This window comes from Dromiciops gliroides, chromosome 2 (assembly GCF_019393635.1).
Source record: "Dromiciops gliroides isolate mDroGli1 chromosome 2, mDroGli1.pri, whole genome shotgun sequence".
Lineage (NCBI taxonomy): Eukaryota > Metazoa > Chordata > Mammalia > Microbiotheria > Microbiotheriidae > Dromiciops > Dromiciops gliroides.
In genome coordinates, this window is record NC_057862.1 from 81676378 (window position 1) to 81701531 (window position 25154).

Consider the following 25154-nt stretch of genomic DNA (forward strand, 5'->3'; position numbering starts at 1 on the left):
TAATAGTGATGCTGCGTCCATGAGATGAATTCTGTTTTAGGAATTCCTTCTAACAGGACTGCTAGATCGCCCTTTTCCCTCTTATTAATAAAGCTGTACAAAGAAATCCACCAGTGCTGAAGACGAGTCTCCCAGGGTACCTGTGCCAGTGAGGTTGTGCCAGGCCCAGAACTTGGTATTTAGCCTCCTAGATCAAGGAGCATGCTTTTATCAGTTTATCTGGTGCTGACTAGGCTCTGGGGAGCTTATTTAAGCTAAGCAGACTAAGGAGAGACTGAGTGATAAATGAGAATGCCAAAGTCTAAGCTTACATGGGGGAAATTTTAACTGCTAGGGTGACCAGAATACTTATATCATCTAGTCAGCACATTGTCTTCCTGTTGGGAGAGACTTCTTGGGGAGCCATGTTTTGATCAGGTGGTATCTTGGTGACAACAGAAGCAAAAGAGAGGAAATTGGTTTATCTGAAATGGTACTGTCATAAAACTATGCTAGTAATTTAGCAAATGATATGAGTTATGTAAGGTGTTTGGCAAGCTTTAAGATGTGATACCGTATAAATGTCAGCTAATACAAATCCATCCCAGGGGGTATACTTGGCAAATGAATCAGAATATGCATGTTGGAAGGTCATCTCCCCTGCATGGTGCTGAGTAGATGTGATAAATCCTTATTGAACTCTCCCCTTCCTAGCCTTTGTGCAGAATGCCCTTTTTCTCTTTGTAGTTGTTATTACAGGCTATACTAGCTATGATGACATAGCTCTTTTTGAATTTGTTAAATTTTCAATTGGTGTCTCTCTGGGATTTTAGGAAGATGCCTTAATGCTCTTGGCAACAGAATTTAAAGTCATGCCTTACTTCTTAGGGCAATATTCTCATATATTGAATTTTTTTTTTTGTTGTGTCTATCATTTGTTGTGTCTATCAACTTCATTTCTAAATGTGACCTTTCTTTGTCTTTCCAACAAGCTCCTGCTTGTAACAAAATTTAAAAAGGTGGGGAGTGGGGAATGGCATTTCAACAAAACCTCCCAAAACAATAACCATGCCTGACAATATATGTAATATTCCATACCCATAATCCCCTATCTCAGGAGAGAAGGGAGGGAGGTATGTTTTAACAATTCTTTTGATATGAATCTTGATTATGCAGGTTGGGGTTACATTTCCTGTCTTTTGCCTCCAACTCTGGCCCTATAGCCTTTTTTGTATTTCTGTCTCCTAATTTAACCATTTGTGGATGTTTAACCCTTTCATCGTATAAGGAAATGAATATATCTCTAACAAGGAAGTTAACGAGAAATACTTTTGTCTTTCTGCATAGAGAAACTCCTTTCCATAAATCTCCCCAGTCATAATAAACTGGGAAGCATCATGGTGGTAAAGGGGGAAAACTAGGCAGACACTTAGGAAATTGGGGTTCTAATTTTTGTTCTACAAGTATCAGCAGCTAACCTTTGGCAAGTCACTTCTCTGGATGTCGCCTTCCTCCTCTGGAAAAGGGCTTAGAAACCTTTAAGACACTATGTAGGTGGGAGCTATCTTTAAAACAAGAGGCCTTTTCTGTTGTTGTCTTTTGTTCTTGAAGAGGACCCTGACATTGGGGTGATGTCATGACTTTGCACTGAATTGGATTTAAGTGAGGGAGGGCTGTCCAAGGTCACCAACCTCACTCTCTCCTCCAGAGCCCAGGGTCACACAGTTAGTAAATGTCTGAGGTGAGAGGCTTTTTCTAGATAATAGTCAAGATCCTGTCCAGCTACTAAGTATTTTGTTGCTGTTTTTGTTGTAGTTTTTATTTCAAAGGCTTGCTCTAAAATCTTGTCACCCTACAGTAAGGCACCATGTGGTCAGGGTGATAAGGCAGGCGTACACTGTGTGCGAAGCTTCCCATTGTTCTAAGTAAAGTTTAGCAACACAGATAGCATTGATGGAAAGCGCTGATGTCCCCAGTGCTTTAATTTCCTAGTATATAAGCTCATTTCAGTGTTGGTTTTGTTATTGCTGTTTTATGTTTACAGAGATATCTTTCTATTTATAGAGTCTGCGTGTAATATTTTAGAGACTCGGAAGAGATACAGTTGACACCAAGAATTTGATTGGCTATAAGAATGGTGAAAACCTGACCAGCTGGCAGGAGGGTTGGCTTTAAGGGTGGAGAGGCTAGCTATTTTCTGGTTAGTGATGAGGTTTCTGAAGTTATTTATAAAGTTGAGGCATTAACATTTTAAAGGTGAAACATGACTTTCCAAGCCCTGTCTCTATGAGTAATACTCACTAGGCTATCTTTGAGGAAATAGTCTGAGCCTAACAGTACATTGTGAGTAGAGCCAGGCATCAAGTTCAAAGTATGGTGACATCCCTCATTTTGGTTTATTTCAAAATTAAATATTTCACAGTTATCTTTACATCTTTCCTAGTATGCTACTGAGACAATAATATTTTTGTTCTCTCTGGCAGAAGATTTTCATTCGCATCTAACTTTTTTTTTCCCCAGTAAGGCAATTGGTGTTAAGTGGCTTGCCCAGGGTCACACAGCTAGTAAGTGTTTAGTGTCTGAGGCCAGATTTGAACTCAGGTCCTCCTGACTCCAGGACTGATGCTCTATCCACTGTGCCACCTAGCTGCCCCTGCATCTAACTTTTACCACAGTAAAGCCTCTGTGAGCTAGAACCATATTATTTTCCTTCATTATGTACAGACCATGCTGACATGACAACAAGTTACCAGACATCTATTTGGGAAAACTTCCAAAAGGCTGTAGTCATTCAAATCAGTCTCTTTCTCTATTTATAGGACTATCACATGATTACCCACTATACATTATTGATCTGAGATACTGAAACTTTGTCAATTATCAAAAAAAGATTAAAGTGTTCCCAGGGTGTTATATACTAAGTAAGCAAATCTCCTAGCACTTTTCAGAAATTTTGAAAGAGGGTTTTTTCTGCATTAAGCCCAGGTTTAGAAACTTAACTAGAATGTCTATTCTTCATAGGTGAGCTAATGAACCTTTTTTTTTTTTTTACTATACATAATAAATCTCTGAATGTCAACAATTCCTTTGTTTGCAATGAATGTTATTCCAAATTCTATTGGCACAAGGGAGTTGTATACTGTTGAAGGGATTCCTATTCTGATATATGTTGTATTATGTGATCTCTAAGGTTCCCTTTGATTCCTTTAAACACTTATTAATAAGTGTACAAGTCATTATGCTAGACCTGCTGGTAGGTGAATAAAGATGGTTCCTACACCCAAAGAATGACACTCTCTGTATGGAAATACAAGTATATATGTGATAATTAGATGAAGAAGAGGTTCCCACCAACAACCAAATGCATCAAGAATGGTTTCTCGGGGCAGCTAGGTGGCGCAATGGATAGAGCACCGGCCCTGGAGTCAGGAGTACCTGGGTTCAAATCCGGCCTCAGACACTTAACACTTACTAGCTGTGTGACCCTGGGCAAGTCACTTAACCCCAACTGCCTCACTAAAGAATGGTTTCTCATAGGAAGGGGCATATGAGTTGAACTGTGCAGAAAGCTAAGGATACTAAGGAGTAGAGGTGAGGAAAGAGAATGAGCCCAAAGCAAGGGAGAACACCTGTGCCATGACATTTAGGCAGAGGATGGAATGCTGAGTTCAGTAACAGCAGGGAGACCAGTATGCCTAATATGTAGTAGGCATCCTGAAGGGCTTTACAAACTGAGGACATAAGGAACTGCTAAAGGTTCTTGATCAGGGAAATGACAATCTAATCTGTGCTTTGGGAGGATAATTTTGACAGGTCTGTGGAGGAATTATTGAAGAGGGAGAGAGACTGGCATCCAGAAGTTCAGTTTGGAGGCCATTGCCACAATGTAGGTGAGAGGTGATGAAGGCCTGAATTAGGTGGTGGCTATATGAGTGGCGAGAAAATCATGAATGCAAGAGAGGTCATGGAAGTAAAAACAATGGATACTATTTGGATTGTGTGGGAGTTGGGAAGGTTGGGAATTGGAGGAAATGAAAGGGCTGAGTTTAGTTCCAAGGTTGTGAATCGAGGTGACTGAGTAGGTGGTAGCACCCTTGGTAGATAGAAAGATGTTTAGAAGCAGATTAAATCTTGGGGAGAAGATGAGTTGTGTTTTGGACATGTTGAGTTTGAGATGCCTAAGGGACACTCAGTTGGAGATTTCCAACAGACAGTTACTGAAATATACCGTTAAAACTCAAGACAGTGGTTACAGGGAGACATAGTTCTGGGCAACACCTCTATAAAGCTGATTGTTCCCACAAGGGGTGAAGAAATCACCAAAATGAAGGGTGTGGTGTGAGAAAAGAAGAGCCTGGGACAGAGCCCTATGGGCAAGACATAGATGATGGCCCTGGAAGGGAGACTGAGGATTGGTCAGATGGGAGGAGAAATAGGAGAAAACACAAACGCATTTGGCTGTGGAAGAGAAAGGGACCATAGAGGGTGCTAACTTGAGGGTGTGATAGGGTCAAGTGAAGGGGTTTTTGTTTGTATTTGGTTTTTTAAGAACAGGGAAGACCAGGTATGTTTTCAGGTTGCAGGTAAAGAATCAGTAGATAGGAAAAGGTCGGAAATTAGGCATTAGTGTTGGTAACTGAAGGGGCAAGTTGCTATAGGAGACAGAAGGGAATAGGATCAAGGATGCAAGTAGAAGACTTGGGCTTGGCTGGCCAGAGATGTGCCACCTTTTTGCTAGAGACTGGAGCCAAGCAGGAGAAAATGGAGGATGATGTCAAGGGTTTTTATGGTATAGAATTTGGGAGGAGCCGGTTATGACAGAGGGCCTTCCAATTCTGAGATTATGATAAATACATATATTTTTAGGAACCAAGTTCCTAATGTTTATTATTACCAAATTATTAATATTTCAAGACATATTATTTTATTGGTGTGAGTGCTTCCTCTATTAGTGCAGATCATATCCCACCCCTTCATAGATTCAATTCAACTCAATAAGCATTTCTCTACCACCTACTATGTGCTAGGTACTGTGCAAGATCCGGGGAGTGCAGACGTGCTTAGGTGAATGCTTAAAGCCTTTCCTGCTTATCTGGGCGTGTTGGAGCTTATGATTTCACAGCAGAGGTCTTGGTGTGGAATATGAATGAAACTACTATTATTAAGGAAGTGTGTGCTTTTTAGAGCAGACATGATTTCCTTGGCCCCCTACCAATGAAGATTAGTAGCTGCCCTGCAGTTTATAGTGTTACAATTGCCCATGGACAAAAAGAGGTTAAATGACTTGCCCAGGATCACACCATGGGTATGTGTCAGAGGTAGGCCTTGAAACCAAGTCTTCTTGACTCTAGTGGGAACCATCTACCCACTATTTCCTTGGGTGTGTGTTATAATAAATAATAATTACTTCTAATTCAGAAGAGATGTTTAAGTGCCCAGGGAGGAAGTGTGCATAAAGTAGCTCATTTGAAATCATTGCCTCATAGAATTCAAGCCATCAGAGACTGCAGAGGCTATCAAGTTCAGCAGCCCCCCCCCCTTTTTTTTTGGTGAGGCAGTTGGGGTTAAGTGACTTGCCCAGGGTCACACATCTAGTAAGTGTCAAGTGTCTGAGGTCAGATTTGAGCTCCAGGGCGGGTGCTCTATCCACTGTGCCACCTAGCTGCCCCCAGGCCCCCTCATTTTACAGTTAAGGTAAATGAGGCCCAGGAAAAGTAAGCGATTTGCTCCCATTCACACAAGACGTACAAGTCAGAGGCAGGATTGGACTCTAAGTCTTCTGCTTCTGTGCTTCTATGTTCTAATAGGGTTCGTTTTTTCTAAAGTTAAAAGTTCATTTCCCAAAACACTTGAACTGTCTGAATCCTCTAATAGGCCATTATGAGCAATTAATCTCAAGTGAAACTTTTTTCCTTTAGGGAAAGAGGCCATTGTTGGCCTTCATTCTTTTGGAATTTTTCAAAAATTTTTGTTCCTGTTTTATATGGAGTGGGAAGAAGCCCCACTTTTTCTCCTTCATCTTGTTCCTGGATGAGTAGTTTAAAAATGGAAAGTCTTTGAAGCATTTTATAATTTGATTCATGTAAAAAGTCAACAAAATTGAAAGAGACAAGTTTGCCTTTGATTTTGTAGGCAGCTAAAAACAATATATCACATGGAAAAATAGTCACTAATTCCTGGAGGCCTCTTGTCTAATGAGCAGAGCCTCTCATCACAGACCAACAAGGGAAAGTTCCATTTTGTAACTTCACTTTGACATTTCTCTCTGTGAGTCAGTAAACTTGGCAGCTCCCAGTTAAAGCAATAGTCCAAACAACATCTCCTAAAAATATTGCCAAGCCTTTAAATAAGCATTAAAAAAAATTAAAAAGCAGAATAATCTAAATTTCTAGATTCCTTCTGTCTGAGCCATATTTCATTTTTTAAAAAAAAACCCCAATAACTAATTTGTATGGTACAGCCAGAGCTCTGGAGGTGAGCTTCTTGGGACTTGGCTAGGCTGATTCTCAGGTGATAGACACACAATCTGTTATTAGGCCCATATTGGTAGCTCTTCTAGCTGTCTTTGGTCCAGGATCTTCCATAGCCCCAGCTCTACTGGCCTAACCTGTAGGGATTAAAGGTCACTTTCATACTTGCAGGAACAGTCTTTTGAATCCCCCACCCCCACCCCTGTGCTTAGCACAGTGCCTGGAATGTAGGTGTTTAATAAATGCATGCTAACTTGACACAAGAGATAAGGCAGCAAAGGACAATTAATGCACCTGAAAAGAAATATGTTTGTTCTTGGATGGTCAAGAAGTCCTGAGTTCAAATCTCATCTCAGACACTTACTAGCTGTGTGACCTTGGCCAAGTCGCTTAACTCCAATTGCTTTAAACATCCGGGGTCATTTCCAGTCCTCCTGATCTACATCTTGCCACTGGACTCAGATGGCTCTGGAAGGAGAGAATGAGGTTGGTGACCTTGCACAGCCCTCCCTCACTTAAATCCAATTCAGTGCAAAGTCATAACATCACCCCATTGTCATGGTCCTCTTCAAGAAACAAGGACAGTCAACAACAACAATAACACGTGACTGTGCACTTTTCTTGCAGGCTTGAAAAGCTAGGCTAAAACCAGTGAAACAAAATTTACCAAGGGCAAATGGAAAGCCTTGAGTTGAGGTTAAAAAACTCAGATATGCAAATATAGGATGAGAGGGGTCTAGCTTTGAGGCAGTTCTAGTGACAATAACCTGGAGTCTTCAATTGATGGCCAGCCTATTAACATTAGTCAATAGCACAATGGAATTATGGAAGGAAAGCTGTTGCTCTCACTGGAAACCCCACCTCTCAGCTTCAAGCGTTTTCACTGGCTATTTCCCCATGCCTGAAACACTCTTCCTCCTTTTCTCCACCTCTTGGCTTCTCTGGCTTGCTTCAAGTCTCAGCTAAAAGTCCCATCTTCTACAAGAAATCTTTCTCATCCTCCTTAATTTGAATGCCTGTCCTCTGAGACTATTCCCAAATTATTACACACACAGACATGCACATATGTATATATGCATACAGCATACATGTATACATATATCGTTTGCATATAGATGTTTGCCTGTTGCCCCCCCCCCCAATTAGACTGTGAGCTTCTTGAGGAGGGAAATATCTTTTGATTTTTACCCCCAGAACTTAGTTCAGTTTCTTGCACATTTAATAACTATAAGTTGATGCAAATTTATGTTGCATTAACAAAAGTACAAGGTTCAGATCATAGGAGGAAGTAGTTTTATTGGCTTCTGTCTGGGTTGGACCACATCTGTAATATTTGTATTTGGTCATGTGTTCCTTGCCTTGAGAAGGGACATTATTAATCTAAAGTAAGTTCAACAGAGGAAATCCAAGATAGTGAAGGAAATCCAAAAAAAACCCCCAAAAAACAACTTACTGGATGAGGAACTGTTCAAGGATCTGGGAATGGATAAGGAGATAGAATGGTTATTTTAAATTGTTAATAGCTACCAAGTAGAAGGGGTCATATGGTTTCCCTAATTTAATCTTTCTGATAAATCTTGGGATCAGTTCATACTTCATCTAGTGTACATATAAGATAAATTGGACCTCTGTGTGTGTGTGTGTGTGTACGTACACACACACACACACACACACACACGCCCATCCATATATACATATGTGTATGTGCACGCACACTTAGGTATACATGGACTAGCCCTGAGTTCAAGTGTACATCATGATCTGGATTTGCTGATATTTCAAGAAGCAAAGAGCCTTGATTCTTAAGATATAACTATTGGGGGGCAGCTAGGTGGTGCAGTGAATAAAGCACCAGTCCAGGATTCAGGAGGGCCTGAGTTCAAATCCGACCTCAGACACTTGACACTTAACTAGCTGTGTGACCCTGGGCAAGTCACTTAACCCTCATTGCCCCCCCCCCCCAAAAGAGATCATTTCAAGATATAACTATTAGTCTGACAATAAATATGCTACTTGTATAGACAGAGGATACAAAAGATACATGTGTCCCATCTATCTCTTGCTGATCTGTGTTTTATTTAGTCACTTCTGGTCCTAGATAGAACAAGTGACAGCATCCATCTGTACTTGACTAGCCTTGGCAAGAACACCAGGTTATGTTGGAGTTCCCTGAGAATTAGTAGAGGTTGTATTTTATAAACTGAAGTAGATTAAAAAAACATTAGCATGCTTTTAAGAGGCTTCCTTAGAAGCAAAGAAACATTTTCAGTTTTCCAAATGTACTAGTTATATGCAAGTCTGGGGAAAAGCATATTTGGATTGGATAGTATCTTTGGTACACTGTATAATCCACCAGTCACATTTGGTAGCTGCTGTTAACATTTCCCCTCCCACAGGGCCACTGACTACCTGTATAGTAGGTATACCTTTTCCTCATCCACTTGCCCTTTGCTGTGTGGTTGGTTGGTTTGGACTCTTGAGTATTTTTAAATCTCATATAGGAGACTCTGCAGTTTTCTTGGGCTCAAAATAGTCATCACAGTGTTTGCTTGTAAACTGGAGCATCTGGGGAATGTCATCATCTATAGGGGTTCTCCTTTCTGTTTGGACACTCAGCTGAACAATCATCCATGACAAGGGTAAACACCTTTGGCAAGAATGTGTCACTCTGCTCAATCCCTAGCTTGGTATTAATCATGTGAGAGTTTTCAAAGTTATCCCTGTTGTATCTTTCACGAAATACTGTGTGATTTTAGTTTTTTAAAAATTTAATAATCAGTTTTAAAATTTTAAGTTCCAAATTCTTTCCTTCCCTCTAGCCCCCAACCAATCTACTGAGAAGGCAAACAATATGATACTTTATACATGTGAAGTCATTCATTGAATGACTTTTAACATAATTGTGGGAGACACTTTGTTGTAAGATTTTTCATGTTGATATTTTGTTTTACCGAATGAAATACACCTTTATGATCAGCAAACTGAACACAGTATGATTTGGTATTCTCTGATACCCTTTAGTTAATTATATGACTATAAAAGTCTGATCTCCTGTAGAATATTGTTTGTGAAAGCTTTCCTGTTCCTCTCTCATTGGTTCATGGAGGATGCTCTTGACTTGGGTGTACCTTATTCTCATAAAAGTTTTTGTTTGTTTGTTTGTTTTTTAATGAGGCATTTGGGGTTAAGTGACTTGCCCAGGATCACACAGCTAGTAAGTGTTAAGTGTCTGAGACCGGATTTGAACTCAGGTCCTCCTGACTCCAGGGCTGGGTGCTCTATCCACTGCACCGCCTAGCTGCCCCTCTCATAAAAGTTTTAAAGAAAAGGCTAAGCATATGAGTCAATAGTCACTAATGATTTCTCAGTCATTGTTTTATTGATAAGGTCCATGATTTCACCCCATAACTTTCCATAACACTCCTCTTTCAAATATCTTAAGAATAACTCATGTTGTGCCTTCAAAACTATTGTTTCCAGAATGGACCTTTTCTACATACACTTGGGCTAGACCAGCTGCTCTCTTCACCCCGTAGTTTTCCTTAGTGCGAATCACATTCTTTATCATGCAGCATGCTGGGAACTGGTAAGGTAATGCCCAAATGTGGTGGTGCTTTTGTCATCAATGGAGAAGAGAGTTTATTATAGAATACTGAAAGATGTATTCATGTGTCTCATTACTCCTTCCAGTTCCCAAGTATTCTGGAGATGATCTGGCTTAATTAGATCAAGGTGATGTTCCTCAATGATCCACCATTACAGTTTGTAAGATTTTATAGACATGTTTATATTTTAAACCAGCGATGACCTTGATTGCCTTTTCTCTTTGCTCAGCAAGGTGACTAAGCATTTCCTGGTTGAGATGGTTTCTATTATTAAGCTATATGTAATACAAAAGAAATAGTCTTTCCTTTAAGAACCTACTTGTACTAGGGGCATTTGGGTGGCACAGTGGATAAAGCACCAGCCCTGGATTCAGGAGGACCTGAGTTCAAATCCAGCCTCAGACACTTGACACTTACTAGCTGTGTGACCCTGGGCAAGTCACAACCCTCATTGCCCTGAAAAAAAAAAATGCTATGTCTATAAGAACCTATTGGTAGTAACAGTAAGTATTTGTATGTCTGTGGTTCATTAACTTGCTGATTAGGACATGGTGATAAGGTTGGTGTGTGGAGCTAACAAAAATCTTGGACTGTCAATAGGACTTTTGGGTGATTGGCTGGAGATGCTTCAGTCATCTTTATGTTTATCGATAGGCAGACCACAGTACAATACTGATTGTGTTGAGTAGTACGTGTAGTTGATAAGCTTTTCATGGGTGGTAGGTTTACATTTTATTTTATCTATCTATCTATCTATCTATCTATCTATCTATCTATCTATCTATCTATCTATCTATCTATCTATCTATTGGCGGGGCAATGGGGGTTAAGTGACTTGCCCAGGGTCACACAGCTAGTAAGTAGCAAGTGTCTGAGGCCGGATTTGAACTCAGGTACTACTGAATCTAGGGCCGGTGCTTTATCCACCGCGCCACCTAGCTGCCCCCATTTTATTTTTAAAGACTCATTTTAAAATTTATTAATTCTTTTTTAAAATTGAGTTCTAAATTCCCTCCCTCCCCCTGCCACCTGTTGAGAAGGCAAGCAATATATCAGTTATATGTGTGAAGTCTTGCAAAACATTTCTGTATTAAGCAAGGCACACATTTTAAAGCATTTCACATATATTAATTCATTCTATGTTAAAGCCATGTGAGAAGGGTTCTGATGCTATTAGAATGATTCTTACAAGTTAAGAAAACTAAGGTTTACAGTTAGTTTAATTGTGGTCCAATAGCTAATAAGTATGAGAATTAGCATTTGAAACCAGGTCATCCTGACCACAGGCTCAGCAGTATTCTTTACCATGCCATGCTTTTTCTCTACTCTGCCATGTTGGAAATGATGAGATTTATGTGGGGAAATGATTGGTGTCTTTAAATATTTAGAGGGTTGTCATGTGGTTTAGTGTTGAGATAATATAAAAAAAGAGTGGTGAGGCACTAGAGGGTCGAGCTGAGGGTTGTAGATGGTCAGAGTAGGAAATGTTGGGAGACTAGACTGACTGGGGTGGAAGGCTTAGTCTGTTTGGCCCAGAAGGCAGAGCAGGAACAATGGGTGGGAATTACTAGTAGATAAATTTAGGTTCCACATGGAGGAAAGACTTACTAATTATGAGAACTGTCCAAAGTGGAACACGATCCTTTTCCTTTAGGCAATTGTCATGTGTGTGTGTGTGTGTGTGTGTGTGTGTGTGTGTGTGTGTGAGATTCAGGAAGACCTGAGTTCAAATCCGACCTCAGACACTTGACACTTACTAGCTGTGTGACCCTGGGCAAGTCACTTAACCCTCATTGCCCTGCAAAACAAAACAAAAAAGAGATATTCACTAACTAAATTTTTTTTTACTAAGTGCCTACTATGTTCCAGACTCTGGGGATACAAAAAGAGGCAAAGATAGTCCCCTGCCCTCAAAGAACTCACAATCGAATGGGGGAGACAACAAGCAAATAAAAATGTCTAGTGAAACCTATAGACATCTTCACAGAAAAAAGTTTTTAAATAACTGAAGGAAATGCTAAATTAGTGTTACAGGTTAGTGCGAATAAAGATGCCATTTTCCCCATCCAAGTTCATGGAACCCTTAATTAAAGGACCACAGGTGAAGAACCTCTGCTCTAGAAGTGTGTGGGGGGAAGTCTCCTTAATTGAAAGGCCTTCATGTAAAGGCTAGATGCCCACTTGTCAGTATGTTTCAGAAAGGGATTTTTAAAGGTATATTTTGGACTAATTGGCCTACATGTCATCTCTTCTAACTCTAAGATTCTTGGAAATATTTTACTCATCACCCTCATTTAAAATATTTTCAATTTCCATGAGTACTAACCTGCTTGGTAGATTTTTTTTAGACAGTGATAGAGTCTTCATATTCTATTGTGTCAGTGATCATTTCTAACCTAGATTTTAAATATTTGGTAGTTTGTTTTCTAACAATTTTCATCATCTTATGTAACTCAGTCAAGTCACAAATGCAGTAAATATCTGTTATCATTGGGGGGGGGAATCTGTCTTTTATGCTTCTGGACCTCATTCTGTATTCAATTCACTTTTCTTTGCTAAAGAAAGAGTAGATTCAAATGAGACTAATTAGTTGCAAACTTCTTTCATGAGGGACTTTATCAACTTCTAATGCATCTACTGGCTATGTGGAATTATGTTCTTATAGAAGATTAGATGAGTTGTTTATAATATCAGATGAAGAGGTGGAACTTGCAAGAACCATGGTATACTGTCTCCTTTGGTTTATTCATTAACTGAATCAACTGATTATATTCTTTGAACTGCCCATCATTAGATGATCAACCCTCTCTCCTAGGTTTTTCTTGGGAGTGAAGAAGGGTGGGAGTTATTAATGGAGCTTAATGTAGGGTCCTTTGCTCTCAAAGACCTTATGATTACATTGGGGAAACAACATTCACCCAGTGAAAAAGTTACTTAAGTGCCTGGCACATGGGAGCCATTGGGGGGAAAAATGAAACCAATAACCCACATCTTTGAGACTTTTTTTATGGGTGCAGAGATAAAAGAGAAGCTCTGAAAAGCATCAGTAGCTAAGGCTGTCTCATCTGTAGCAAACTACCAGGTGATGGCATGATATATAGTTAGTTCCCCACCCAAAAGCACTTCTTTCATGCTGCCTGAAATTTTTGCAGTACCACCCCAAAATGCGCTAATTATACTTAGTTTATTTTGTTTGTTTATGGAACATGTTGGTGAGGACAAGAAGGAGGATAAATGTATCCTATTGCCCAAGGTTTAGGGATGCTCTAGTTAAGAGCATCTAGGATCTAGGGGAGTAAACTACCACCAATAATACCAGAAGGTGGGAAAGGAACACAGAAAGGGAAATTGGCCATCACCAATGATAGTCTTATCATTGTGCCCAGTGCCCAAGGTCAGTCTTGTTCCACACTGGAAAGGGAAGAAAGAAATATGTAATTTCCCTTTCATTCTGAGCTGTCTGGTACTTGTCCTAACCTTTTTCCCCAGGACTTGGAATTCAGGGAATTATTAGCAGTCAATCAATCAGTAAACAAATAAATAAATAGATAGATAGAGAAAATAAATAGATGAATAAATAACTAATAGCTAATATTTCTGTTGCATTTTATTATTTGCAAAGTACTCTGTATATATTATCTTATTTGATTGTCATAACCATCCTGTGATATACATGCTATGATTATTCCCAATGTAACAGGTTACAGAACTTGCCCAGGGTCACACAGCTAGCAAGTGTCTGAGGGTAGGAGGCAAATACAAGTCTTCCTGCCTCAAAGGTACAGGACTCTATTCACTGTACCAAATAGCTGCTCAAAGGCTATATATAGATAGTTAAATAATGTTTCATAAGACATCTGAGGATTTAAACTACATTTATAATGCTTTTGTGGAGAAAGAGTTCTTAGTTCTAGTTTTTAAAGACTTTGGAAAAGAGTTCCCAGGGAACAGAAGTATAAACAGTCAGGTGCAAGTCTCAGGAAGGTTTTGGTTCCACATAAGGGAAAATGTCCTAAAAGTTAAAGCTAGCCAAAAGGGAAATGGGCTATCTTGGCAGGTAGGGAGTTCTCCCATACTCTGGGAGTCTTCATGTGAAGGCTGAGTTTGAAGATATTAGATTTTCTCAGTTGGAATTAGATGATTTCTGAGGTTCTCTTCCATTTCTGAGATTCTATAGCTCTGATTAGTCATGCTGTGGAAATTAAGAAGAGCCAGAAGCTAAGACCAGTGTTCACATGGTCAGAGAAGTGGAGATGTGTCATTCTAGGTATGAGGAAAGGCTTGAACAGAAGTCTGTGATGAAGAATTTATGGTCTTTTTTTTGAGGGGTGAAAGGATTAAAAGTAGGTCTAGAAAATATTACAATAAACTACTATATGTTTTTTAAATGTATAATTATAGATTATCTCTTATTTTAAATGTATTTTATGGAACTGCAGAGTTAACAAATAGATAAAAGAGATTAGGCTCTAAAAATCAACTAATAAAATTTTAAATCAGGGTTTCTACTCTGGAGTGCAAAGTATTAGAACATACATGTGAGGAAAGAGTTGTTTTATAGTCTAACTCTGTTAGACATTATTAAGATTTAGATCATTTGAATTTCAGTGTTAAGGTTATGGTTTAGCTTGGTTTTTTTTGTGAAGACTTTTGTAGATAAACTTACTGTTTAACTGAGTGATAACTCAAACGTTTTTAATTCTGAGAAGATTAAGAAAATTTTTGAATTTTTTTCTTTTAAAACCAAAATTTTGACCAAAATACCCATGGTTTTCTTCTATGTTTACATGCAGCCAGGAGCTATGGGCGGAGACGAGGTAATTTTAAAAAAATGTAATTTTTTTGCTTGCCAAATAGTAAGTAGATGTGGATGTACCTGTGTGTGAGGGGTTGGGGGGCTGGGCTGGGAGGGAGAATGAATCGCTATTTATTGTGCTTATAGTATGCTCTAGTTTACTTATTTTAGAAGAATAGTTCAGTAATTGTTAATGGCCTTTCTCTTTTGTTGGTAAACTATTATTTTAATCCTAATAAAGACGTGACAAGATTGGGCATTTTAAACTAGGGACTTCTGGTTTGGACTTTTTATGAATGTGTTTGATAAAACACCAATAAAATAAAACAGTATTTGCTGTACTTTTAATAGATTTTTTAAAAGAAAAATGTAATAACATCATTTGGGAGAGAAAACATTTTAAAGCTTTCATTTCATTTCATTAATGCTTGGTAATTGGATTTCTAAGCTGAATAATAACAATGCTTGTATCATATATGGCTGTGAAGACAGGTTGTGCCCCTCATATAAGATTAAACCTTTGCAGGAAAGGCAGTAAGCTCTGGGAACTCATGACAAGATTGCTCCAAAAAACCTCCAAATAATGCCAGAGATTAAACCTCTGCTTGGCCTTAAAAAACAGAATTAGCCTTAGTGAGTGGAAGGCATAGTGTTAGGTATTTTACTCTGTACAAGGAAAAATTTCTGAAGAAGTCAACCCGTGAAAAAGTGGAGTTCCTTGGCAGGTGGTTTTCCAGTTCCTGGATATCTTCAAGCAGAGGCTAAATTGTCCAAACATTATAGAGGGCATTCATGGTTTCAGGAAGCATTGAATCAGGTGCCATTTGGAGGCCTCTGTCTTTGACTTTGGGAAGGTGCTTTCCCACCTCATTTCCCACTTGATCTTCAGGCAATTCTGGGAGGTGGTTGTTAAAACATGCCCAGTTCTGCTTTGTCAGATCCAGAAATGGAAACACAAAAGTAACTCGCTAAATATCACATGGCAAGTAGGGTTTGGAGTTAGCACTGAGACACAGGTCCCTTCTTCCTTTTCCAGCATTCTTTCCTTCACCCTTAAGCTGCTTTAGAGCTGATGGTTCAGGGCTGAAAAGAACAGATTGATATTTACAGTGAGTTTGTAATATTGCCAGTTCCTGAAGTTATTTAAATAATTATCCCTCAAGTCTTTAATGCTAAAGAGAGTGAGTATAGTTTGTAAGGCATTCAGACATAGCATTATGTAACACTGGAAGACATAATAATTTCCAGTTTTGAAGATGGTAATCACTGGTTTTTTTTGTTTTGTTTTGTTGGGGTTTTTTGGGGGGGTTAAGTGACTTGCCCAGGGTCACACATCTAGTAAGTGTCAAGTGTCTGAGGCCGGATTTGAACTCAGGTACTCCTGAATCCAGGGCTGGTGCTTTATCCGCTGAGCCACCTAGCTGCCCCCAGTAATCATTGTTTTTTATGATTCCAAGGAGATAGCCCATGGCAAGGGGAGAACCCACATTCAAGAAGGAAAATAGACACAGGTAGTGACCAAGACATGGCATGAAGAGAGATGAGCTATCTCTGAATTTTCATTCTGCTACTGCAATCTAGTCAGTGACCAAGTCCAATCAAATCTCCCTGCACAATGTCTCTTGCATCCGTCTCTTCCTTCCCATTTCTACACTACTTCATTCAAAACCAGTTCAAATGCTTACATCCAAGGTCTTCTAATGCCCAACTAGCTCTTCAGTGTTCTTTGAATATGCCATACGTTTTTCAACCTCCTGAACTTTGATCATGCTCTTCTTTCTCCCTGCTTGGAATGCTTCCATCCCCACTACCCTCTTTCTTCTTTCTCTCCTTCAGTGGCCTTATGAAGTCATATATCTTCCATGAAACTTTCCCCAATTGCTCCAGACTGTGCTAATTATTCTCTTCCCACGTATTGTTATAGCATTTGTCTATACCATTCAACGAGCACTTAACAGTCGGTGTTTTGGGTTAATCTTGTTATGCATATGTCTTCTCTGTGCACCTGCATTGTATGCTCCCTAAGGGGAGGCACTGTGTCCATCACTGTGCCTCACACATAATAGATCCTTAATAAATGCTTGGTGGATTGTATTCTATACCTCTTTGTATCCTCAGCCCCTAGGACAAGGGTTCTTCATCTTTTTTTGTTGTCTTCATAATGGGAGATGCGGAGTTTCAGCTAAAGGTTAGTAAAAATAAAGATGTAATTTTTCCGTCATCCAAATTCACAGATTACTTGAAATCTATCCATGGACTCCTGGTTAAGAACCCTTCACCTAAGATTAGAGGATCAATATATTTATGCTGATTAAGATGATATTGGAACTGACCCAGAGACTTCTAGTCATTTGATATCTGACTGCCTTATTGTCTGGAGATATTTATTAAGAACCTCTTTGTGTGGAGTCCTATGCTAATAAGCATGTTCCAGACTGATTTAGACCTCTGTAATACATACATACCCATGCTTGTAATGAAATATGGTTGTTGAAAACAGGGAAAGAAAATACAAAAAAAAAAGACTTGAAGCAAATTTGTAAATAATCAAAATTTATTGTGTAGTTGAATTTATAATCCGATTCTGCTGCTGCCAAGGAAGAACTCAGCAGATATGTGTTCTGTGCTTCAGTTTAACTTTTTATTTCCATCCCTACTTACTTAAAGGCTTTTGCTTTGAGTATTCATATTTTAGCAAATAAAAGTTTCTTTGCAATTCCCTAAGCCCTATATTTCATACAAGAAGCTTATAGTAACCAAGCTCCATTTTGATGTGTTGGGGGTTCTCTTAACTTAAACCAACATCTCACTTAGCAGGGAAACCAATAGTGAAACAAAACTAAAACACAAATTTTCTGTTTCTTGGTGATTTACAAAGTCAGAATGATTGGAGTTCATTCTTGAAAACAGACACACTGCATAAAAACCAAGTGCATTTTAGGGACAGAAAGCAAGGAGAGAAGCTAAGGTCATCTGAAGATTAGAATTGGACCACATCTTATCTAATGAGCCGGAAAAGACTTGATAGAAAAGGTACTTGGAGCATACATGCCTAAGAATGAGGAAAGGTTGTCCTGGAACAGATGACATATAATGGGAGCTGTTGAATTTAACTGAATAAACAAATATCTGGAGATAGTTTGGAGGGTATAAAATATGAGGATGTTGCACTGGTGCGGCAGATATTCAGAAAGCAGGGAGCAGGGTCAAAGTAATAGGTGGAGAGGAGAAATATAGTAATGGTGCCATATTCGTATGGATTGGCTGATGGCAGAGCCATGGGCACACTCAAAGAGAAACTTCCCATAGTACAGTGCAGAATGAAACTCTGACATTGGAAAGGAAGAAAAAGGTTCATAAACAAGAAAGATTATATAACAGGAAGAGAAAGCAGATCTTGGCAGTACTCATTTGTTCCAGCTCATAGAATGTGTTTTCCTGACAAGTAGGGTGTAAAACAGATACTTCATATCACATTTGAAATCATCATTTCCATTAATTTCCTATGTGGTTTTGAGCATGTGCTCCAGGGGAATGAAAAAAAAAAGAATGCAAAGTAAAGATAGAAACATCATGATATCATAGAAAGAAAATCAGATATTGAAGGAATGGAACTGGGTTCTTAAAACAAAAATACTTAATTGTTTTATTCTGAACTTAAAAAAACACACACAAAAGAGCATTTCCCTTCACACAGCAGGACACAAAAAGAGGGATCCATTGTAGAAACTGTCAATCTCCAATTTGCCCTACTTACAAGAACTGAGTTCTCATTCCACCTCTGATACCCACTGTGTGACCTTGGGCAGGCAATACTGCCCTCAGTTACTTCATCTGTTGCACTAGATGACTTCTTACGTTCCTTTTAGCTTTAAAGTTGGGATCCTATGATCGTCAATACTTAAAAAGACTTACTCAGTCGGCCCAAATACAGGTTATCCTCTCACCATCCCCCCCAAAACACTCCCCCCATTTCAGTTGTATAAAACCAGAGCATAGACTATGATCAAAAACTGCAGGGGAAGCTAGGTGGCACAGTGGATAGAGCACTGGCCCTGGAGTCAGGAGTACCTGAGTTCAAATCTGGCCTCAGACACTTAACACTTACTAGCTGTGTGACCCTGGGCAAGTCACTTAACCCCAATTGCCTCACTAAAAAAAAAAATTAATTAAAAAAAATTAAAAACTGCAGAGAGAGTAGTGATGATTTTTTAAAAATCAAAATATTTAATTAAGGTAAAATGAATTAATTTCACAGCAAGCACATTTTTAATACAGAAATGTTTTATAATTATTTGTCAATGTATATACACTATCTACAAAAGACAGCATGATGTGTTAGAGAGCCAGCTTTGGAATCAGGAAGACTTGAGCTCAAGTATTGCTCCTTGACAGATAATGGCTGGGTGATCCTGGCAGTATAACTTAAAATCAATCAGTGCCCCCAGAAAACTCTCTCATACTTGTAAATTTCAGAGAAAATGCATATCTGCACGGAGAGAATTTTCTGAACAAAAAAACACACATGATATAATTTCCTTTCAAAGAGATCTCATGTTAAGGATAGGACCAGTAAGGGTCAGCCTGCCTTCAAACTGTTTGCTATTTGAAAAACTATTCATTGTCAAGGTTAAATTTCAGTTCTCTCACACAGATTTTAAAACAATCAGTGGGCAAGTTTTACGAAGATTTCACTTTTAAACTTCCCTCTATTTAAATCTGTAATACAAGACATCTAATTCATTTTAGTTCTTGCTTGTTTTGGGAGCCTCGGATGTCTAAATTCTCACACTGGCTGGGCCTCTACCTGTTTCGCATGTTCATAGAACAATTTCCTTAGCTAAAGAACCACATGCCCTTGATCTGCACTTTATTACAGATTTTAGTGTTTGAAGTAGAATTTGTCACCACTCTTAGAAGCGTGTTGGCCTTAAAGATGATAAAGGTCCTGAAGCCTTTTATCTGATTAAAAACAACCACCACCATCCCCTGTGCAATGAGACAGCAAAGAGTCTTTCATGTCTCTGCCAGGACTATACCAAAGGAAGTAATCTTATCCAGACTCAAGTAGGTATTTTTCTCTAAGATTTGTTTAGAGCAGAGATTCTTGACCTGGGGTCTGGGAACTTGATTTTTTAAAAGTATTTTGCTATCTATATTTCAATATAATCTTTCCCTTTATAATCCGATGTATTTTATGCCTTTAAAATATTATTCTTTGAAATCTAGATACAGATCAAACCATACTATTTTTATTGTTTTTTGTTGTTTTTCTTTTTTGAAGTTTTTCCTTTTTGCTCTGATTCTTCTCTCATAACTTGACTAATGCAGAAATATGTTTAAGGTGATTGTACATATATAGCCTATATCAGATTACTTGCTGTCTTGGGGAGGGGGGATTGGAGGGGAGGGAGGGAAAAAATTTTGAAACTGGAAATCTTATAAAAACAAATGTTGAGTATAAAGCACTGGCCCTGGATTCAGGAGTACCTGAGTTCAAATCCAGCCTCAGACACTTGACATTTACTAGCTGTGTGACCCTGGGCAAGTCACTTAGTCCCTATTGCCCCGCAAAAAAAAAAAAAAGAAAGAAAGAAAACAAATATTGAAAACTATCTCTAAATGTAACTTGAAAATAATGAAATATTTATATGAAAAAAAAGAAAAAATATTATTCTGATAAGGGGTCCCAAGGCTTTTCCTAGCCTGCCACAGGTAGAGTGCTTCATTTCACACACAAAATGAGATTAAGAATGGGATTAGAGGGGCAGCTAGGTGGCACAGTGGATAGAGCACCAGCCCTGTAGTCAGGAGGACCTGAGTTCAAATTCAGCCTCAAACACTTAACGCTTACTAGCTGTGTGACCCTGGGCAATTCACTTAACCCCAATTGCCTCACCAAAAAAAATAAAATAATAAAAAAAAAGAATGGGATTAGAGACTTGTCTTTCTTCTATTATGGGCCTCAGTTTCATGAATTGAACAATTAGAGGGTTGGGGTTTTGTGGCTTCAAAAGCTCTTATAGCTGTAAATCATTTGTTACATAGCCAAGAGTTAGAGAAGATTAACTGTGTATTCCCAGTTTGGCTTTAGCTTTCCAAGGTGCAGGGGTGCTGTCATTTAGCAGTGGAGAAATTTGACATAGGGTAGAGTGTTTATCTTTGTGTGACTGGCTTGGCACATACAGTTTAACCTGGCAAAACTTTTTGCAGTCAAAGTTGACTTAGAGGCAACTGAAGGTGAACAGAAAAGTCTGCATTTTTTTGGAGATAGGAGAGGGGTCCAGAATTGATGGTGAAATCAAGTGCTTAGGAAAGGTAGATGTTGGAAGAAAAGGGGACATTCTTCAAGTTGAAAGTTCACAGTTCTGGTGAAGAACTGCCGAGCAAAGGAGATTCATAGTTGAGCTTGTTGGTGAGTAAGTTAGAAGGTACATGAACTAAGTACAAATGTGCTGGAGAGATTATTTGAGTGTATGCTGGTTACCTAGGATTAGTGTAGAAGGCTTTCTTTCCTTCTGCTGGTCTTACTCCTTATTACTTCTACCTTGGCCTCATCCCACATACATTGCTACTCATTTTTGTACCAGATATTCTGTACTCAAACCTACCTTTGTTCTTCCTTAAATGGGCAAACTAGTTGTATATGGAAGAAACCACTGGGCAAGAAGAAGCAAATGGCAGTAGCGTACCAAGGGTTGGGAATATGTGGCTGGTCAGATAATCTGGATGTCCCCATCATGCATCAGCAGAGGATGATGGAAAAGAAATGAAAGAGTAGAATTGAAGAAGACTTATGTTGAATTATTTGGGGAGGAAACTGAACTGCCATTGTCTGTCTGGGCTAAGTGAAAAAGAAGATGGGAAAAGACAAAAAATGTGGTCTCAGCCAACTCAGAGAATTCTAGTTTCTCTCCCAGATGAGTTCTTAAAGTACATTGCAGAAACATAACCGGGAATTCTTGTGTCAAGGCAAATTAAGTGGACAGTGATGGTGGTCAGATATATACTAATCAGACATCAGCTAGGCCCAGTCCACAACAGAAGTTATCGCTACATGAATCCAAACTGAGTGCAAATTCCTTTATCAAAAATTGGAAAAAAGACGATTGGTATCAACAGAGCTACATATCAAATTGCCAGCTAATGGAAAGCCAATGTACCAATTTTTCATACAGATGAAATATACACACCTTAGCAATGTGTGCTTTCTTTTATGACACCCTCCACCCCACTCAGCCGAATTTCCCCGAGCAACCAACAAGAGGGGGAAGGTGATAGAATCCCAGGAGACTGGAATATAGGACAATGGACTAGAAGAGTGATCACTGGCAGAAAAAAAGGGCCTTTCTATCCCCTCCAGATATTGTTGGCCTGGGGAAAAACTCCATTCTGCCTACACTAGATACAGCTGATAAACTGTGCACTTGATACCTTCCACTAAAACCCTGTTTTGAGGCCTCATCATAGTATGAAGGTGACCTTGAGTTTTTGAAGGCTAGACTAGTGCAACAGAAGCTCTGACGACTCTTGCCCATCTGTAAGGCCTTCAAGCATGGACCTGGCTATACATCTGACAGCCATGTTTAGAGAGTCTTATCACCCCATCAGAAATTTAGCTACTAGGTTTGACTTTTCTTTACCATGGGATAATTATTTTTTTGTCCACAGAAATCAAGGAAGATAGTCTGAGAGGATCATGATTTTCATCAGTAGAGGGAATAGAAGTCTTTTGCAGTGTTGAGGTATATGTGGGACAAAACTTCTTAAGTTTAAGAAGTTTTCTCTACAAACTCCCATGATCACTGTTGATATTCCCTGTATTTTACCTTGTAATTAGGAGAAGGAGGAACATTATGTAACACAAACACCACTAGCCATGGACTCGAGTGAGACCAAGCTTTTGAATTCCAGCACTGCTACATACTTTCTATAGGACCCTTGGCAAGGGACATCATCTCTCGGCCTTGATTTCCCTTTCTGCAAAGGGGGAACAATACACTTTCCTCCTGGATCCATTTGAGGAATGCAGTCTGTAAGGCTTAAAGTCTTAGTTCTATGTGAAAGACAGAGCACAGTGCCTCTTCTTGCACTAAGAGAGAAGAGTGGAAGGAGAGGGAATGGGTTAGAAGCGATCATAGGCTGCTTTTAAAGCCATGAAAGGGTTTGGTGTGGGAGAACAATGGAAAGGCCAACGGAGCTGAGCAAGCCCAAATGTGTCCCCTGTGCTTTGAATACAACTTCCTCTCCACATTCAGTAGAGAAGGATGTAGTGCAAAGGACAGTTCAGTTCAGTGACTGTTGACTGTTGACTGTTGCTTTGCCATGTTTAATAAAACTTTAATATGTTACTCTTCCTAATAGATTTATTTAGTTTATTTCTAAATTGACTGTTCACATATCCACTTACTGAATTCAGTGCATTTGATTGGAAATTTAAGTGAAGAAATGGCAAATGGTGAAATAAGTTTCCAGGAGTCTCTCCTTTGCTTTTTGTTTTATAATATGGGGATTGGGATTTTATAGAATTCTATGAATATTAAAGGTAGGAGAAGCTATCTATTCAGTCTCCTTAAGATTCATATGGGGGCAGCTAGGTGGCACAGTGGATAGAGCACTGGCCCTGGAGTCAGGAGACCTGAGTTCAAATCCGGCCTCAGACACTTAACACTAGCTGTGTGACCCTAGGCAAGTCACTTAACCCCAATTGCCTCACCAAAAAGAAAGAAAGAAAGAAAGAAGATTCATATGTTAAAAAAAAGAAGATTCATATGTAAGCTTTATAAGGATCTACAAGAAACATTTATAAATAATCTCTAAGGATCCTTTCAGCTCTAAAATTGTCTTTGATTGTAATTCAGGTAATTTGATTTTGGGTAAGCAATGTAGGTTGGAATACCTCTATTCACTGGGATATAGCAGGGCTTGAAATCCTTGTGAAGTTTCTGATGGTCAATTTCCAGCCTTAAGTAACTTCTCTCCCAGTTGATTCATTGAGTGTTCTTGCCTTCGCCAGAATCTTGATGCAGGTTGGGCTGAACAGGCATTGAAAGGTGGTAGGTAGAGAACTTTTCTGAGGGACTTGGGCTGAGCTCTGCCCTCAAACTCTTCTGAGCTTCTTTGACCTGTTTTCACTGGAGCAGGGGGAGGGGAAGCTTTAAAAATCAGCTGTTACATGATAATTGTGTCCTGTCTCCTGCTTCCTTCTAGCTTTTTTCAAAATACAAGTCACACCGTCAAACATTTTACTGAAGGGTTTTTTTGTTTGTTTTGTTTTTTGGTCTTCCTTTTCATTTTATGGTGCTCCTAGAAAAGCAGAGCTAGGAAAAATTCTTATTTTTAAAAATTTAGTAGACCTTCTTAATGCTACCTATTCATTACCTCTATAAAATTCAAAGATTGAATAGCAGTGTGTGTATATATATTTGTGCGTGTGTGTGTGTGTATAAAAATCTGTAATGATTTTATTTTAAAAAAATAACAAAATTTGGATTCCATGCTTTTCTCTATAGTTAGGACACTACTCATTAGTACTTACCATTGCAGTGAAGAACTGTTGTCTGGGGTTAATTTATGTAAGATAGACCAAAGGGGAAAGCTTTTTATCATTCTGTCTTTTCCCTTAAAATATACAATGCTGTAGGTCTCTCAGGGTAAGGGAAGGAAGAGGAAGAACAAGGAGAAGGAGAGATTTGGCAAAGAGTGTGTATGGATGTGTATGCACTCACACATACATACGTGGTATACATATGCATACACTTGCATGTCTACCATTAAAACACTACAGGAGGGGCATCTAGGTGGCACAGTGGATAAAGCACCAGACCTGGATTCAGGAGCAGCTGAGTTCAAATCTGGCCTCAGACACCTGACACTACCTATGCAACCTTGGGCAAGTCACTTAACCCTCATTGCCCTGCAAAACCTCAAAATCCCCCCAAACCCCCAAAACACTATAGGAGATCATATTTTTAACTTGATGGAAACTTAAGGTTTTGTAAATAGGTAGATACTCTGAGACCCAAATGCTATAAAAACCTAAAGGAAATATATTTGCCTTAAAAGAGTATGATCATGGGGCCAGCTAGGTGGTGCAGTGGATAAAGCGCCAGATCTGGAGTCAGGAGGACCTGAGTTCAAATCCAGCCTCAGACACTTGACACTTACTAGCTGTGTGACCCTGGGCAAGTCACTTAACCTTCATCGCCCCCCCCCAAAAGTATGTTCACGTGTAAACGTTTTGTGCCTTTTATGGATTATCATTTTCAAAGGGAAAAAAGAAACAGACAAAAACCTGCTTACCCT

General features: G+C 39.1%; 1 protein-coding gene across 19 annotated transcripts in view; it reads left to right on the plus strand.

Annotated features, from left to right (window-relative positions):
• The window catches only part of CPEB3 (cytoplasmic polyadenylation element binding protein 3), a 256089-nt gene that overhangs the window by 145733 nt on the left and 85202 nt on the right, over positions 1–25154 (plus strand). For 10 of the 19 annotated variants that reach the window (XM_043987657.1, XM_043987655.1, XM_043987641.1 and 7 more), the window contains one exon: positions 14848–14871. The exons of the other annotated variants lie outside the window; for them this stretch is intronic. In XM_043987657.1, the coding sequence (XP_043843592.1) occupies positions 14848–14871 (24 nt within the window). The remainder of the gene's footprint in view (positions 1–14847; positions 14872–25154) is intronic. 19 annotated transcript variants of the gene reach the window in all.